The sequence below is a fragment of the Bombus pascuorum genome, chromosome 3, assembly GCF_905332965.1.
Source record: "Bombus pascuorum chromosome 3, iyBomPasc1.1, whole genome shotgun sequence".
Classification (NCBI taxonomy): domain Eukaryota; kingdom Metazoa; phylum Arthropoda; class Insecta; order Hymenoptera; family Apidae; genus Bombus; species Bombus pascuorum.
In genome coordinates this window covers 11,711,834-11,730,112 of record NC_083490.1, presented here as the reverse complement: position 1 = coordinate 11,730,112, position 18,279 = coordinate 11,711,834, and the positions used below count along the sequence as shown (strand labels likewise).

At 35.4% G+C, this 18,279-nt stretch overlaps 1 protein-coding gene across 2 annotated transcripts in view; it reads left to right on the top strand.

Moving 5' to 3' along the window:
- Positions 1-1,895: 1,895 nt before the first annotated feature.
- Positions 1,896-18,279, top strand: part of LOC132904881 (failed axon connections) — a 50,656-nt gene continuing 34,272 nt past the window's right edge. The window contains exon 1 of one of the 2 annotated variants that reach the window (XM_060955702.1): positions 1,896-2,499. In XM_060955702.1, coding sequence (XP_060811685.1) covers positions 2,155-2,499 — 345 coding nt within the window. In that variant the 5' untranslated portion in view covers positions 1,896-2,154. The remainder of the gene's footprint in view (positions 2,500-18,279) is intronic. The other variant, XM_060955703.1, reaches the window with a different exon arrangement.

Sequence of the window (18,279 nt, the reverse complement as noted above, 5' to 3'; positions counted from 1 at the left end):
TGCCGTAGTTTTCTTCCCTTTGGTGTTCAAACATCAAACTATTTAAAGAAGATTCCATAGTATTGAAAAATGGTGTGTTTTCATGTTTCAAAAATTTATATTTGATTTTTATCTTTCTAAACAACACTTTGTGGATAGTTACAAGACGTTCATATATAACGAGTGACATATGTACAGAGTATCACAGTAAGCATGGTACAACTGGCAAGAGGAAATAATAAGTTGAAAATATAGAATAAAATTATTTCACAGCTTCTGAGAAAATTAAATCGAAAACTGCTCAAGTATGCGTGTACTCAATTCATAGTTCAATACATTCAAACTCTATTTTCTAGAAAACAGAGGGACAGAAAAATTTTATTCTACATTTTTTACTTATTTTATCACTTTTTTCGTAGAATTATATGCTTTTCGATTGTACCGCGTTTGCTGAAACACCGTATAATATATAACAATAAAAATTAATTATGAGCATCTTGAAATTATTCACGAAACTTTATTTAAAAATATAAAAATTACAGTAGCTACCAAAAGTATTTGTACACCACTGCATTTATTATTTCATTTTTATATACTAATTAACTAGATCCGACTGTAACACATTTTGTATCATTTAATGGTAACTTTCATATGATTACAAAAATTTCATACTATGGAAATGAAATGTAGAATTTAATAAAGAAACGCTTTATTGAAATATAAGGATATGTACAAATTACAAATATATACTTTTTGTAGCCACTGTAAATATAATCTTTTATATAGTATTTATGTATCCTTTATTCCACATTTAGTATCTATTTATCTTTTTTCCGGTTGGTCGATAATCGAAATCGCTTCGAACTTCAGTTCTTACCCTTCGATCATTAATTCGCGCCTCGAGACAAGGGGACTCGGTCGTCTCCTTACGCCTATTGATGGTCCCCAAGCGAAGCGATAACCCACAGGAAAGGTATAATCCCGCTTACAGACTTAACAATCTCGATACGATACTCCGAAGGAGCAAGAAGGATGAAGAGGAGAGAGAACGCTGAGAAAAACGTGTGAGTGAGAGTGTGAGAAAGAGAAAGAGAGAGAGAGAAATAGATAAAACGAGCGAGCGCAAAGACAAAAGCAAAGATCCAAGGACCAGGGAGAATTTGCGTTCATGGGCGGCGCTAGTTGTGGCAGGTAGTTTTCCAGGAGTCTATCGGCCAGAGAGTGGAAAAAAGTAATCCGTGAAAAGGGGTTCGTTGTTACGCCGATCTGATGCGACGTTGCCGATTCTGTACGAATGAGAAGAGCGGTTGGCTGGGTTGGTCCAGGACCGAAACTAGAACATTATAGAGCCCCTCCCTCATATAACCTCTCTCTCGGGGGAGCGGGGGGCGTTGAAACAAGCGCTATAAATAATATAAATCCTAAACTTTGGAATATTTGAAACAAAAATACAAATCATTGATGAGAGAAGAGAGAGTGCTATTTATATGGGTGTAACAATTAATCCATATGATATATATTTCGTAAAAGTAAACAAAAATTTCGATACAAAATTCGATGAATAGAAATAGAATATTGTTATGACAATGTATGTATTTGATAATTCGTGCAGGGTACCTAAATACATAGTTGCGAGTTTGTTCGGCCCTCTTGAGGTGGCGGTGGCGGCAGTGTTGCCAGGCGAGACTAACCACGACGAAGTGGAAGCCGAAGCCTGCTTATGGGGGTTCTCGCGGGAGGGAAGGAGGGATTGAAAGGGGAAGTTGGATGAAAAAAGAAAGGTAGAATCAGGGCAAAGAAAGAGAAAGAGCGGCACGCGGACCGGGCAGGGGTGGCGGACCAATTAAATATGGCGACGGCAGTGGGGTGTGGCGCTTGCGCATGCGCAGCGCCGGTTTCAGCTGGGGGGACAGGAGCCACGGACAGAACGGGGCAGCGACGAGAAGGAATCAACCGGCCGGCAAGCAGAGGGATTTAGACGAGTACTCGGCGTACGTTTGTGTGGTGCGCGCTGTCTTCGAGAGGATAGGCTCTTCCAGTGTCGCTCGAGAACTTGCCCGCCGACGTTTGTTCGCTTGGCTTAGCTCCGCTCCGCTCTGTAACGAAGCGTTTTCTTCGTTTTCACTTTGAGACCGGGTCGGACCTGTGAAAAAGTAAGAGTAAAGTCGAGAGATAATGACGATGGCAACGGAAACAGAAAATACCGGGCCCGAGAGCAAGGAGATTAAAGACGTGAAAGAGATGAAGGAGGCATTGAAGGACGAAACGCCGCCGGACAACAAGCAAGAAGAGAAAGATGCGGCGAAGAAGGAAGATAGTGGTAAAAAGGAAGAGGCCGCTGACGCTGCGGCCGCTACGCCATCCAACGCACCGACCAAGGCTATCAGCGTGCATAAGGCCAACTATGAGAAGGATATTGTTTATCTCTATCAGTTCTTTCGAATACCGCTTCTACCCTCCATCTCGCCGTATTGTCTTAAGGTGGAGACATGGTTGCGACTCAACGGCATCAAATACGAGGTAAGTATTTTCATTTATCGTAGAAAAGATTTACATACTTAACGTTTTCAAATTCTTGTTTGTTTGCTAGAATAGTAACAAAACAGAAAGGTGATATATAAAATTTGGCGGAGATTACTTAAAAATAGTACATTCGAAATAGAGAATTATTATCACTCGACTATCTGGGAATAAAAAAATGTTTTTTTTTTACAGTGTAAATAATCCTTAGATTCTTAAGTTTCCTTTCATAAGATATTGTTTCTGTTCACTGATTACTATTAAACATAGGATTAAGATATACTTTGTATTCTGACATCATACTTATTACATCGTAATCTTGTTAAATAATTACATTTCCATAGCTCTATTTTAGAGTTAATTTTTGAAGACATCTTACAATTGATGTTTTTCTAGATGTCACTCTTCTAGCAGATATACTCTTTCCGTACTCTCCGATCATTTGAATTTCGAAACTCATGACACGGGGCAAAACAGGGAGATCGATGCGAGCACAATGCTCCCAAGGTTGTACCCCAGGCGTCATGTTTCTTCCGGGTATATCCAAGAACTCTTTTTTTTTTGGACTTCCGTCATTATAAATCTACCGAGTTAAGTTTCAATGTATTCATCACGCTTCATGTCGGGGATATATACAATTCCATCGAACCGATGAGCATGATATATTTTAAAAATTGATAGAGAAGGTGGACCTTTACCGATTATTTCAAAATGGCGACTCTTGTCAACCTTTGTGCATTCAAAGTAATGTTTAAATGCACCTTCGATACTGTTTTCTGTCACTTTTCGTAGTTTTCTGCACAATCAGGATTTCGTTTTAATCACAAATTCGTTCTTCTTATTTTATTAATCATTCGTTCTCTCATGATTCGTGATTTTATCGAGAATTTAAAAATACCTCTTATCACGATATCGATTTCTCTTGACTGGAAACTCGGTGGGCATTTGCATGAATTTTTCGAATCATTAACTTAGATTCGAATGCATGAGATGTTGCATTGTTAATTTATTATTTATCAGAGTAGTTGCTATTGCAACTTCTGTACGCACTGTTTAGTTTAGAACTTCTTAGGTTTCTTTAAGACAAAATAAATTGATCCAATAGCCTACCTTGAAAATTTTGCAACTTTATTGTGTTAATATTGATAGAAATCGTACTGTTCATACTCGAGCTTGTAGACAAGCATTAGATAATATACTCACGACTCTTTGGACGAAGATGAAGCATGTAATCACGCACGTAATAGCTAAACATACAAGAATCTTATTCCTATTACACGATACATACAGTGTCTGCAAAAATTATTGGCACACTATTGTGTGTATTAGTGCATTTACATACTAATTAATTAGATTCAAGTATATTAAATTTCGCATCATTTAATAGTGCTCTCATACGATGACAAAAATTTGATACTATGAAAATGAAATGTAAAATATACAGCCTGTCAAATGGACTGTAAATTTTTATGAAAATTAATATTTATGTTTACCTATTAGAAGTTTGTGAGGGGTATTCTGTTGTATATATATATATATTATGTATTGTTGTACACTATATACATTCTATGCATTGTTGCATCTTCAAATTTTGCATAAATGCATAAAAATCCGCAGTCTACTAATAAAAAACTCCTCCATTGGAAAATAAGTACATGTGCCGATACTTTTTGTAACCATTGTATACATATACTTATCAACCTAATCCGCTGGAACCATCAAACCTGTTACGCTCTTTCGAAACCCAGCAATCTTATACATATCGACCTCGTTATAGTAGATCTCGCTCTGTTACACATGCTACATACATATTATTCTACGAATCGTCCATTTGAATAAAATAATAAATATGAAATATCCATGACCCGTGTCGGGGTCACGTTCTGATTTCCAATCTAGCGTTTCGAAAAAAAAAAAAGAAAAAAAAGGATATGTACATTAAGAACCGATTTCTCTCTCCATGCGCGATGTAGCTACCGTTTTCCATCGTAAAAATTGTATATCCGGCGCGAGAGTAAGGCAGCCGGATGACTGGCACACGCGATCGAAAAGCATGAAAATACATTTTCTCGCGAAAGAGGTGAAAGGCCCGGCGGCATGCATTCCTTTACGGACTTTTAAAACGGGTTTCAACGAGTCGCGTGGGGGGCGAGCCGGGGAAGCCTATTGGAGGGCTTCCAACTTGAACAGAGGCAAAAGTGCCCCCGTATGCGCCGCTGATCCTGCGCGTTTCTGTTTCCGAGGGGGGTGGAAAGGACGCGTAGCAGACTATTTCGTTTCCGAATATACGCACCAGAGATACTACTAACGATTATCGATGTGTTAGCGATATTAGGGGGCTTCTGAGGAATCACAATGTCTAATTTTTCGCTCTATAGATTTATAAGCGATTCACGATCCGTTCCTAGGGATTGGAATAATTTTTTATACAAATATATAAATCAGGAAATATATAACCTGTTATTACCGATACTGAAATTACCAGACTGGACAAAATGATCAATTCGTAATTTTTAATTTTATAGATTTACATATTAGATTATATTTTTATAGATTAGTTTATGTACTGATACAATTTAGTGATTTTTCTCAATTTTCACTATTTGATACTTTTTTTCTTTACGAAATAGAAGATTTGAACAATTGAATGCCTTTTAAGTTTAATTCATTTAATGTTGAAAATGTACCAAACAGGTTAGGTTAGGTTTCTTTGCGGGGTAAACAATTTTTTAAACGAAGAGAGTACTTTTATTTATTCAATTACGTTGTATAAATATTTAAATAAATCTATCGAAATCTAACCTAACCTATCTTGTTTAGTAAATTTTGAACGTTATAATAACAAAAGTACATTAGTTTCACCTACAATTGATATCTTGTTTTAGTGGTAAAACGATTCTTTTAAAAAAAGACTGGTTAAATAGAATTGGGAGGAGTTAGTAAACTGCTGTGCCAATTCTCCAGCAATGATTTCTTTTTACCGTCGTCATAAAATTGTTCTGTCGTATTTTTAGGCGACGTAATACTTGCTCTTTCAGGATAGTGAATATCTTTCTGTACACAAAGAAAGAGACGGAGATATGGTGGTTTCTTATTGTTACTCTCGGGATAGCTGTGATATGTGATCAACTATCTTCGCGGCTGTTTACGCGCGTTTTTGTATCGATTTATTTATATCGTCGACGACGGTGATATTGGTCGTGGGTCACGAAGCAGACAATAAATAATCGGAATGTCTTATTACGGAACTTACATATGGAACAAATACATATCACGTTAGATAGTAATTCGTATTTTTTCTTGTTCTAGTTGTATGAAATTTCGTTCAAATAAAAAAACAATATACTGCTCAAAACTGATCGATTCTAATTTTTAGAATATACATATACTTTTGTGTTTATACATATTTATTTTTATATTTGTTAAAATCAGCCTTACAGTAGGTATCATATTCTATGAAATATATGGCACTTTTTACAAACGGTACTTCCGTTTACTTGGTTGATATGGTAGAACTTTTCATATTAGCAATCGTATGTTGTTATCGTTGTATGATAATGATGTCGATTGATACATTGTAATACAATTTCAAGTGACAAACGAAAAATTTCCGTAGATGGTAAATGATATTGCGTGTAAATGTATATTACGTTTTTCGAATGAGAATAATTTTTAGAAGATAGTTTGTAGTAGCCCATCATAATATCCATCATTACGATACTGATATAGACACAATGTATAATACGTACATTAACAAAACACGAGTAATTGCAATATCAATTTTTAAAATTATCAGACTACAAATCTTTTTTAAATTATATATTAGAAATAACTTAAATATTATATATATAAACTATATATAATATTCATTTTAAATAATAAAACAATATACGGTAGATCGTGTCATTCTTTTCGCTTGAATAATTTCCATAATTAATATAACATAAACAAAAAACTATAAAATAATTAACGTATTTCATATTATTACAAAAAGCAAATTTTTTCTCTTGCAAATATACAGTAAACCGTCTCCCAATAACGGGAAACAAATTCTTCGCGTATTTAGTTTCGTATTAAAGAAGGAAAGAATCCAGGAATTTTCTGTAGCGTGTTTGGAACGAATGGAATTTCGTTCTAGGGTGGTCGCCACTTTTGAAACACTTTTGGAAGCTACCTCCATCTCCTTCTAACTGTTGCTAGAGCGGTGTTTTTCATCTGGCCGCCAGAATCGCAGGGGTCTTCTCACGACATCTGTTGAACATATAACGCTTTCCCCTGAAAAGGAACCACAGATACTGCTTGCAGGGACCTTCTAAAAAGTAGATTTTAGACATCCATATTTCTCTACCTAATTCTATACTCTCGTCTATTGTTCATCATTGCACAAAAGAAATGATATTATTATTATTATATTAGTATTAATAATATTATTACAATAGTATTATGAAATTTTACAAGACACAAATTACGAGTTACTAGTATTAAATGATAATTGCCAAAGTTGTGTCAAAAGCAATATTTGTAATGTCTTTTTAATCAATTCTCATTTGTAATTTTCTTTTTTTATCAAATTACATTATCTAATTTGGCGCAGTCGCGTTGCATCTGGAAAATAGAATTTAAAGAATTTGTTCAACATTCTCTTCGTTTTTAAAACTGTTTGTCTTAAAACGAAGGTTTATAAGCTATAAACCATAACTCGTGAATTCTCTAAGTGTAATTTCGATAATTGATAAATTGTTCCGCAAAGAGTATGTAGAGTATGAAAATATACTTTGCAAATCTCAATTATCTCAAATTCGTGTTGGATGAATAAATATAGTATTGTTTCGTCTGGTCTTTTCGGATTGGCAGGGCTATTTTTAGACATCCTAATGGAGGATTGCGCTTTATGTAATTTATCAGTCGCAATTGTCAAGTGTTACTGACGCCTCCACTTCCGGTACCCGCTTCTGGATTCCCCGATCGCAGCTCTTGATTTCATACGCATGCTCTGACTGAATCATAGTGGTAATTGTTGCATTAGTCACCTAATATAATGATATTTAACACCAAAACTACCAGAATAGGCAAAATAACCAATTCGGCATAATAAATTTCGTCCAAATTTTGTAAATGTATAAGAGTTGCATGTCTAACAATGTGAAACAAATTTTTGTGAAATATATAATTATTATATATATATAATTATTATTATTATTTAATATATATAACATCTCTTCTCATATAAGTATATTTGTCATCTTAATTCCTCTGATACAAATTTATGCTTAAAGACGAGTCAAATTAACTGATCTGTATTATTCATATTTTGTAACAAAATGCATTTTTAAGAATTTTAATGATTTAACACACTTATTAGGAAACATAAAAGATATAACTTAGAAAACACGAAGCTGGTACCCCGCTGGGGTTAGCCACCCACATGCTACATTTATTTTATTTTTTTTTTTTTTTTATTTACCAATGAGATATAACACTTTACCAAATGTCCTTCAGGACAAATTGTAAAAATTAAAATAAAATAAAAAAAAAACACTTCTTAGAAATATATCAAGAAAGAGATTATTGGGAATATTGCAAAAAGAGTTACATACAAATGCATAAATCATTTTTCATTACTATATGTTTATGTTTACCATTCTCTCTGTTATTAAAAATATGCACTACTATCTTCTAATATATATGACTATTTCTTATTATGATATGCATGTATTTATCGTTTTCTTTATTAATAGGAACATTCCTTCCTAGTGTAATTTTCTACCTCTGCAGAAAATTCCATCAATTAAGAGTTTCGATCTCCGCAAACAGAAATTAAAAATCAATTCTTTGATGGCTGCAATAGAACTTATTTAACTTCTTCGCGATACTAAACGCCTCGAAGGACTTAATTCCTAGACTGTGGATGAAGATAGGAAAATCGTATCTTGTTCGTTGGAATCTAGTCGAAAACGATTATAGATCGTATTCCCATCGAAAGAATCGTAGTAACTCGTCCGCAATGTATGGCTGTTCGAATGGCAAAATGACAGAAGCGAAACAAAAGAGGTCACAGGTAATACGGAGGAAGTTCCTATTGAACTAATCATTACCAAGATAGGTATAAATAACGCGTGGAGTGGCCGCAATCAATTGGCCAACTTGACCAATTTTGCACCGGCTATAAACGATGCCTGTAATTTCTAAGAAATGCTTTCTATCCTTACAAATTCCGTGATAAATACTATGCATCCCTATATTTGGTGTTAGATCACTACATTTGGAATAGTATTGTTGTTATTATTGTGGTACACTGAACAACACTATTCTATTGTCTTCTATCTTCAGAAGAAATCGTCGTTTTCAACGGCAAACACTAAAAGAAAGCGTCGTTTTTTCTCTTCATTCATATTTCTAAGATTTTTTAGATCCTTTACAGCCCTGCTGTGATTTTCAAAATCTTCTATTTCCATTTCGCGCTCGTTTTACCAAAGAAAAGAATTTTTAATCGAAGAAGATATGTAACATAAAATTAAAACGAACCAAATCGTGTATTCCATTATTAATTTCTTTTATTCGAGCTTAAGACGTTAATTAGGAAAATGCAATTTCGTCAAAAATGATGGAATGATTGCAACGGGATTGTTTCTTTTTTTCAATCTGGAATATTAACCATCATTGTTTATTGGAAACACAATTATAGCCTTGTTTAAGGCTACATAATTATGCCACAGAAATCGACGTCGCAGCCTCGGTTATTGTGCATTGTCTGTTAGTTATTCTCTTAGCCTGAAATTATATGGGGTGTGTCGTGTGAAGTATTACGAGCTGTTCTCTTGGTTACCGTGTTAAGATCAGCCGTGGAAAATACAGAATTGATATTTTGGGATTTCTCAACATCTTTATGGCTGCCTGAATGTGCTACACTGTACCTTTCATCCAGTTTTAGAAACCAGTCGAAAGAAGCCTTTTTTTCGTCATTTTTCAATTCCACAAATATTTGGATTTACGTCGCGAGATATTTATTTTAGAAACAAATAAAAATGTAGAAATGTCGGGCAATATTAAAGATAATAACAACGGCCAAGTCTCTGATTTTAGCTTTGTAAATATTTATCTTTACATCTCGAAATACCTATTTTAGGAACGAACGAAAAATCCAGATAGAAACTTTTAAATCGTCTTTGTATCGTATATACACACGCTATTGTATCAAAGATAAAAATAGTATTTCTCGCACGTAGATTCTCTTGTCTCTCGCTGATTTGAATAACAAATAAAGATTGTAAAAGATATCACATAATAAAACAGCAGGTTAATCATCGTTCCAGTGAGTCTTAACGAAAATTTACAATACAAAGGGCAACAAAAAGTTTGAAGAACAAGAGTTGTCTATTGTCCGAACGTGTTTGTTATGAAGAATGCTATGGTAAATGAATATTCATCGGAATATTGGAAGTCCTTGAAAGGATGCACGATTTGCATAGAGTTGCGAAATAAAAGAGAAGGAAAAGGCTACTTTCGAAGATGTGCAGAGAGACCTGGAGCAACGCTAATACGCGAATCTAGGTTATGAAAAAATCTGAAACAAGAATTCTCTGTTTCGTATCTGCTTCTCACGCTTTCTTGGCAAGACGCGCTTTTCGGTGCGAAAGTTAGCGGGACACGGGAACGCGTGAAATTGTGCTAATTTATCTGTAGTGCCTTCTCTCCTTCTCTTCCTTTAGTTTTTTTCCAACCTTGTACGGTCATGTGTGTCTTGTTATGCTGCATATTTTTGATATATTATTAATATATATTGATATATATTACAGTCTCTAACGATATATTTATATGCCTGCTTTCCAAAAAACTTATATCATAAAGATGTTCGTTTCATCGTTTGCTTGTTTGTTCTTTTCCTATATATCTCTCTGAATCTGAGAAGTTACCATTAGCGTCGTCGAGACTGTGATTGCTATAGAAATAGCTTTGCTTTCTGATAATTTATTATGTGCTTCACTTTATTGGGCTTTTTATCTATATATAATGTATTATTGTTAAAATTTGCAAGGTGGTATATTTAGTGTAATGTTCTTTTCCATTTATCAATTAAAAATTCCACACAGTCGTAGGTATTCTGATTCATAATTCCAATATGTAATTCTTTCTTATGCATATGTATAGTTCTATTCTAGTAGAGTCTATGTAGAGTTCTATTCTGAAATTTTACCATTATAAGCCATAAGACGTAGAAATTACGTATTTGTATCTTTATATCCCACAATCGTTCTATTACTATACTCCCCTGTATAAGAAGTTCGTAGCATAATATTTTTACTGTCATCTCAGCAACGCTACGACCATTTGGTAGGGCGAGGAATGCAGTTCATAGCCTTATCTATAAACAGATTAAATTTCGCGAGTCTACGATAAGCTGTTCGCTTATGGCAACTTCTTTAGTATGCTCATGTTTCTTTCGGCCGACACACGTCCTGGAAACGTCTGGTGATCTTTTTAAAGACCGAACTCTCATTTGAGTCTCATTGCTTTTGAAGCAACAATTTTTAACCTAACTTAGTCTCTTTTCTCAAGGGAAAAATAAGAGAAAAAAAATGCGATTATAACCTAACAAATCTCATAAATTTCTATTACAAAACTTGCAAATCGATCAGGAAAGATTCGACGGGATGTTCGACGAAGGTCGAAACAGGTAGGGCAACGAATCATGCGTGCGAACGACCGAAGAAAGAACGAGGAGGATAGAGGGAGAGAGAGACGCGCACGTAATGCGCATGTCCAACGAAGGTTTGTCGGGCCGAACCATTTGTGCTCGGCCAATCGATTGTTTCCGACGTTTCTCCAACACGCTAAACTCGTTTCCGGTCCGATTTACCCGCGACCAGTATCCGCGATACATACTGAGCACGAGAAGTCGACTACGAAAGCGATACATTATAATTGCATCGTACAGTCGCCCGTTAAACGGCCGATTGTAGCGGTGGTTTTATTGCCAGGAGTGGGGGTAGAAAGATGTTGGAGGGGAGAGAGTGGGGATTGTATCGGTTTCTTTTACAATAAGTAGAATACGGATTTTTATGTAACATCATATCTTTATGAATATAAGTAAAAAAAGAAATAGAATTTTTAGTGGCTACAGAAAGTACGCCAACTACATTTATTACTGTACTTGTGTACTAATTAATGAGAGCGAACATTCATATGATTACAAAGATTCGATACAATGGAAATAAAGCGTAGAATCAAATAAAAAGAACGCTTCCTTGGAAAATAAGGGTGCGTGGAAATACTTTTTGCAGTCATTGTATAAATAACGATTTGTTTCATTTGAAGGGCTGTGAAGGCATTCGGCGTAAGTGAGCTTTCCATGAAAAATGATTTACCCTGTAAAAATACCTCTTCGTTGGCGGAACTTTCAATCGACGGAACAGTTAAATAATTACGTTACAATAACTGAATTAATCAATGAATTATAAAGAATAAATCGTTCCGTCGACAGAAAGTTTCGAGACGAAAGAATGTAAATGAAAAGCTGACTTACGCCGATTGGCTTCCGAGCCCTCCTCGTGTTAAATGTTATAACAGGTATTCTACTCTGAATATTTCATGTAGTTTTGCATATTATGCACAGCCTATGCTTCTCAACACATTTGAATTTCCTATGGAAACATAAAAATTCGTAGTCTAGCAGTAAGCTTATAAGTAACCACTTAATATTATATGAGGATCTCTCGGTGCTCCATCGAGCATAAGTATTATACTTTCATGACGGCGTAATGAGAGAAAGCAGATCTCGTTGCAAGGAACCCTGGTAAACTCGATCGAGGTCGCGCATCTCGGTTTAACGATCTCGTATATGTCTATCTTATGGCTTTTAGGAGAATCGATTACAGCTTAAGAAGCTTGACGATGCTTTTAGATATTTAGAAAGATTCAAGCGTGTAACAGGTGGTTGTTGCTGTTAATCAAGGAATGATAGGGCAATGATGACTTTTTGTTCCTATGGTAGAATGTTCAAAGATGTGACAATCGAGTGGAGAACTTCTCCATGAACCGCAGGAATTAATAGATAATTAAAAATAAATAACAATTGGTGGATTCGAGGCATCGAGTCTTGTACCAAAGAAATTGAATTTTAAATTCGTTTAATTTAAAATTAAAATTAATTAAATTAGATAAAAATGAAATTAATTTAACTAAATTAAAATAAAAATTAGTTAAATTCGAAATTTAGTTTTAAATTAAATTTAAAACTAAAAATGTCTAAATTAATAAATCGTTTGCAATTTTTCCATTTTGCAAAATTCGATACTACCGCGGAATAAGAATAAAAGTCTTCTATTGTACAAAAATCAGTGCGGATGCTGGAATGACCATAGATCGTATATGATGATAGACGAGTAATAAACTACAATGTTGATTACGTGTACAAGTACAAAATAGAGCGAGAAAAATCGTCTGAAAAGTGGTACAAGGTTAAAGAGGAATTCGAACTCAATTTTCTAAGACAAGTTTCTCCTATCGAAGTTGAGATAACGTATCCATCATTAATTGTAAATGAGAAGGTGTGGATGAAAAATAATAAATCAGACGCAAGTGGCAATGGCAACGATGTTGCAATTGTTTAACGAGGAGACTGGTTCCAGAGGAAACAGTCCAAAAGATCTCCAGTTATGGCTTGGGCTGGGTCGGGATTTAACGAGCCATGGAATGAGCTGACTCATAGGAACTGCAGAGAACGCAGTTCACGAGGAAAAAACAAAAGTGGGCCTGGTATTTAGGTTGGGAGGAGTTATCAGCCATGGACACCTTTAGCGAAACTTTATTACATCGTCTAAGTGTTTCCGATTAAGCGACGTGCAGTTTGGTCGAGTGCTTAAATTGCATGATTGATCGGTCGCTTCGTATCGTTGTCTATCTATTTTGATATTGTAAATTATGGGACTGACCTTCGTGAATGGTTCAGACGTGGATCATTATCGAATATAAATGAACTTGATAAACGTGATACATTGTAATTGAGATGAGTTTTATTGCATATAACTCGATTATATTTTCTATGCTCTCCAACTATAATAAAAAACGTAGATAGAATTTTTGTTCGAAGAATTACAAGAGGAGTAATATATTTCTTGAGATGGTGGAGTACTTGCAAAAAGTTTTCGAGAGGTTCTAGTTTAGAAGCTAATCGTGGCGTGTATGTTCTACAACTTTGATGCTCTATGCTTTTACTATTATTATTATTTATACGTATACGAACGATTTGAGGGAAGTCTGCCAATTTACCTGTTAAAAATCATGAGAAGATATTATTGTGTGCAGCAATGTAGATTTGTAGAGTTATTATATATTTGTCCTTTATTTTCATACTCTTAGCCCTTTATTACTATTTTTATTAGTATTATTATACACAAATGATTTGAGAAAAGAATCAGTTAATTCAGAAACGTGAATTTTGTTTATAAGAATGTATAAGATAATAAGTACGATTATTCGCGATAGATGAGGAGTATTTTAAAATTCCTATTCATTTTCTATGAAACATGAAACATGAACATTTCAATGTAACACGTTCTTGCCACGCGCTAGCCAAGTTTCCACATGGCATCGTGTATCTTAATCTTCACGTGCATTCTTAGAACTGTTCCTCCCTCGTAACCTGTATCTTAAAACAAATTCGGCTGTTCCGTTATATTCTCATCATCGTCACATTCGTAAATTCAGATTACATTTATTTATATTACATAATACATAAATATTATTTTGCACATTATTTTAAGTAACAAACCGGTCTAAGATAACGTTTAGAAATCGATTAACATTCTATAAGATAAATAATTGATGAATTATGAATCCTATTCATAAGTGTTAGGTTTCTGACGATGGTTTATCAAATATGATAATTGATTGGAATTATCAGGAGAATGATTATTTAATTAGAATTATGTATTCGTGCGAGAACGTCGAAAGAATGTGCAAGTATTACTTGCAAAATAATCGAGGAACTTGGTTAATTAGAAATTGTATATCAACGCTCTCGTTGTCATCATTTCTTAAGATCGTTTCGAAATGGGAGCATTTAACGTGGCCGCCTAATAAATTCGACCGCTAAATTATACACGTTGGAAACTGTTAGCAAAGCGTACTAAACTCAGCGTACTAAATTCTTGAGTTTCAGAGTTACTGAACTCGAAGTTCCTGGGTCCAGAAGTTCCGTAGTTAGTAAATCCAGAGTTCGTATATTAAAAAATATCGCTGGCTTCATTTATTTTCACTTCCACTGGTTTTTTCTTCGACCAGTTCTCAAGTAGTGGTAAATGCAGCTCAAAATCTGCAAATAATCCTAATAACCTTTTAAACGGTGCTTCATTTACGAAGAAGCGATAATCGAGACTTGTAGGTTCTTATTTTGTAGTGACGTTAAAACATGATGATTATCGGAGCGGATGGTAACAGTTATAATCATTGTTTATTAAAATTCGATATATCTGTCTCTGTGGTAAATGTTGAATTCAGATTGTTCGAAATAGTTTGAAAAATTTGAGGAATTAAGTAAATTTCAAATCGTATTTTGCTGAAATTTTCAATTTTCTACGTGTGTTCTAGTTTCTTGAAGATGGGTCATTTGAATTGTTTAATATTTGGTTTCATAGAATTTAAATTTCTCTGTTTTTATCCTCTGAATTTATTTTGTATGAAACACAACTATAAATACAACTATACATAAACAATGAGATCTTATTCGAGCAATAATCTAACGATAAGACAGTCTTGAACAACAATAGTCATCCTATTATTGTCGTATCGCGTGTGAAACGACAAAGAGCCTCTTGGAGTAGTTTTCAAAGTTTGTTTCGTCGCATACGAGTTACACGAGCGTAGACCAATGCCTGTGTTAATTTAGAAAACCGATTCGTGTTCTTGAAGTTTAGGATGTTCTCGAGAGTTTATAACGCGCCGATCCCTATTGAGTCAGGCGAGACGAGTTTCTGATCTAATTAGAATTCGTAACTTCCCTACCCATAAATAACTAGGCTGAACAGTGACGGGACAGATGTTTGGGGTAGTTTGTTCCCAGTTGTCGAAAATTGCAAGAAGCTATATGGTTAGCTGACGTTCTAATAGTATATTGCGTTTCGTTTGAATAAATTTCAAAGTTGAAACAAACTTCATCTTTGATTATTATCACGTTGTATCATTTGAATAATACCGTGCTTAAGAAATTGCTATATTTAGTAGAAACTTATATTAAGACAAAGTAATATGAACGACCCGTGAAGCAAAAGCTTTGTAAGATGGCTTAAAAACTTAATCCATTATTTATTCTATTTGTTATTCTGTTAATGATAAAAGATTATAAAATCTTTATATTTTACACTATATACATATTACGTGACTTGCAACTTGACAATTCATATTATATTACACACATTAATATATATATTTATAATTGGAAGGATATACCGTTGAGATAGCAAGGCAACTAAGAATAACGATTCATTGTAAACCGAATCCCTATCCAAGACCAGGAAGTTAAGAAATAAACTATTCCATAAGTATTATTATATACATTTATATATACGATATACAACTTGACAATTTATCGATATTATACATACATTAACATATACATTCATAATTGGAAGGATGTACCGTTGAGAGAGCTTGGCAACTAAGAATAACGATTTATCGTAAACAGAGTCCCTTTCCAAGGACCAAGAGGCTGAAAGATAAACCATGACATATCAAGTATTATCATACACATTTATGTATACGATATACAATACTAATATCAATATAATACAACATAGCATCAGTAAACGATTTTACAAACAAATTCGAAAATCATCCCATCGTCATTGTTACGTCGCGTGAGATGGTCCGTGCGACGTCCTTCATGGTCTGGGCGCCAAGGCCTTCACATCGTTACACTGACCCGCAATAAACCTAAGGAACTACGATAAACCGAATCTTTTTAGCTTAGTCTCTATTCATATAAGTATTTTCGGTTTATGGATGGTCCTTCAAACAGTCCTTACGTTTATTTCACGCTCTTACAAATTACGGAGAAAGCGGGTGTTTGTCTAGCGAAATAGCAGGTTTTTCCCATGAACAAGGACACCCATGAGCCACATCTGCAGGAGACTTTCTCCTCATATTTTTATTTATTAACGTTGGCTATAACCAATGGGCATCGCAGATCGTTATCCTCACTTTTCTGCCGAAAAGTGTGAGCAACGAATCCTCGTTCTTAGTTCAAAAAGACACATCCACACCGAGCTTTCCTCCTTAATAGTACGAGACGGGTCTTCTACTGTTCTTCTTATTCTTCAACGGTCTTAGAGCAGTCATCTACTGTTTTTTCCATTTCAGTGCAGTCATCTACTATTGCTACACATTTAGATCAGTCAAATCTATTGTTCTTTCAATCTCGACGTAGTCATCTACCGTTGCTGCAAACTTAGGCCTCACTACGGTCTACGCGACATTAACTTAATCTACGTTTTGCTTATACGAAGCAGCTAGCAAGTATACAGTTATCAAACATATCTTCCGACACGGCGCAATAATAAGTGTAATAAATTGTTGAAAATATGAATCTTATAAAACTGTTGATTATTACACAACAAACACCCCTATTATCCCACAAGAAATAAGGGGATCGGCCTGTTCGTGGTGTCGATTGTATAATCGTAACGTGAATTTACGACTCCCGTTGACGCGCTTCAACGCGATCGCGTCTCCCCGCGACTGGACGGAAGAACAATCATCTTTTCAATTAGGCCACCTTGTCTGTCGAAATATGCCGCTATTTACCTTAGATCACGAACCAATTGCAACGTCAACGGCATCTACACCGCGCATAATTGTTGAGCGAAATGATCCCGTGCTCGCTATAATTTCACAATATTATCCGGCTCTATTAGTCGCAGTTGGCGAGCGTGTTAATTCAGTGATTACGTCGGGCTATAGTACGTGAAATAGCGTTAATAAGACTTTCATTCTGTACGGCGCACGGTTGGCCTACTGCGCCTCCTGCCGATCGGCTCGAGCCTAAAGCAAAAGGGGGATGAGGCGAGACAAGGAGGCGAGTCGTGTGTATATATGTGCAAGCGTGCACGCTTCACGCTTGAGGCAGGTCGGGCTCTTTAAATCACCGGAAACGCGCAGGTAGAGAGAAGATGTGGGTAAACTGTTCTCCCTTCCCCTATCTTCGCTCTCTCAGCCTTTTAAAAACAGTTTCGTGGAAGGTCTACACGCCTGAAAAAGCGCGTGCACGACCGTTTAACATGGAAAATTTGTCTCGTCAGAATTTCTAGGCGGACCATGTGCATTTTAACGGAGCAGCGGTTTTCCTGTTAGGCGTCCCTTCGGGATGTTACGATATGATTATGGTGGTAAATTCTTGCCGTGGAAAGGTTTGGAGATTAACGCGAAGATTAGGTTTAGTCGACCGGGAAATTTCGAGGGCGTTTGTATACCCATACAGGCTGTTCTACTGTTTACGTAGACGTTTCTGTATTCGTATCTGCGCTTGCGGGATTAAGTGGAATTTCGAAGTGGGTTGTTGTACAGGATTTAGTACTTAGCAACAGTTCGAATCGGAGTATCGTGGCATTACGTGGTATTTGCGGTATCTGTAGCGAACACCGTTTAATTCTCTCTGTACTCTATTTATCGAGATTTTATTGCATAGCGCACTTACGGAATATGCTGTTCGCTTCTAAATTTCGTTTTATCGCGTCGTCTATAGAAGCGGGGTTACATTGTGCGATGAAATTGCACAAAAGATTGGAC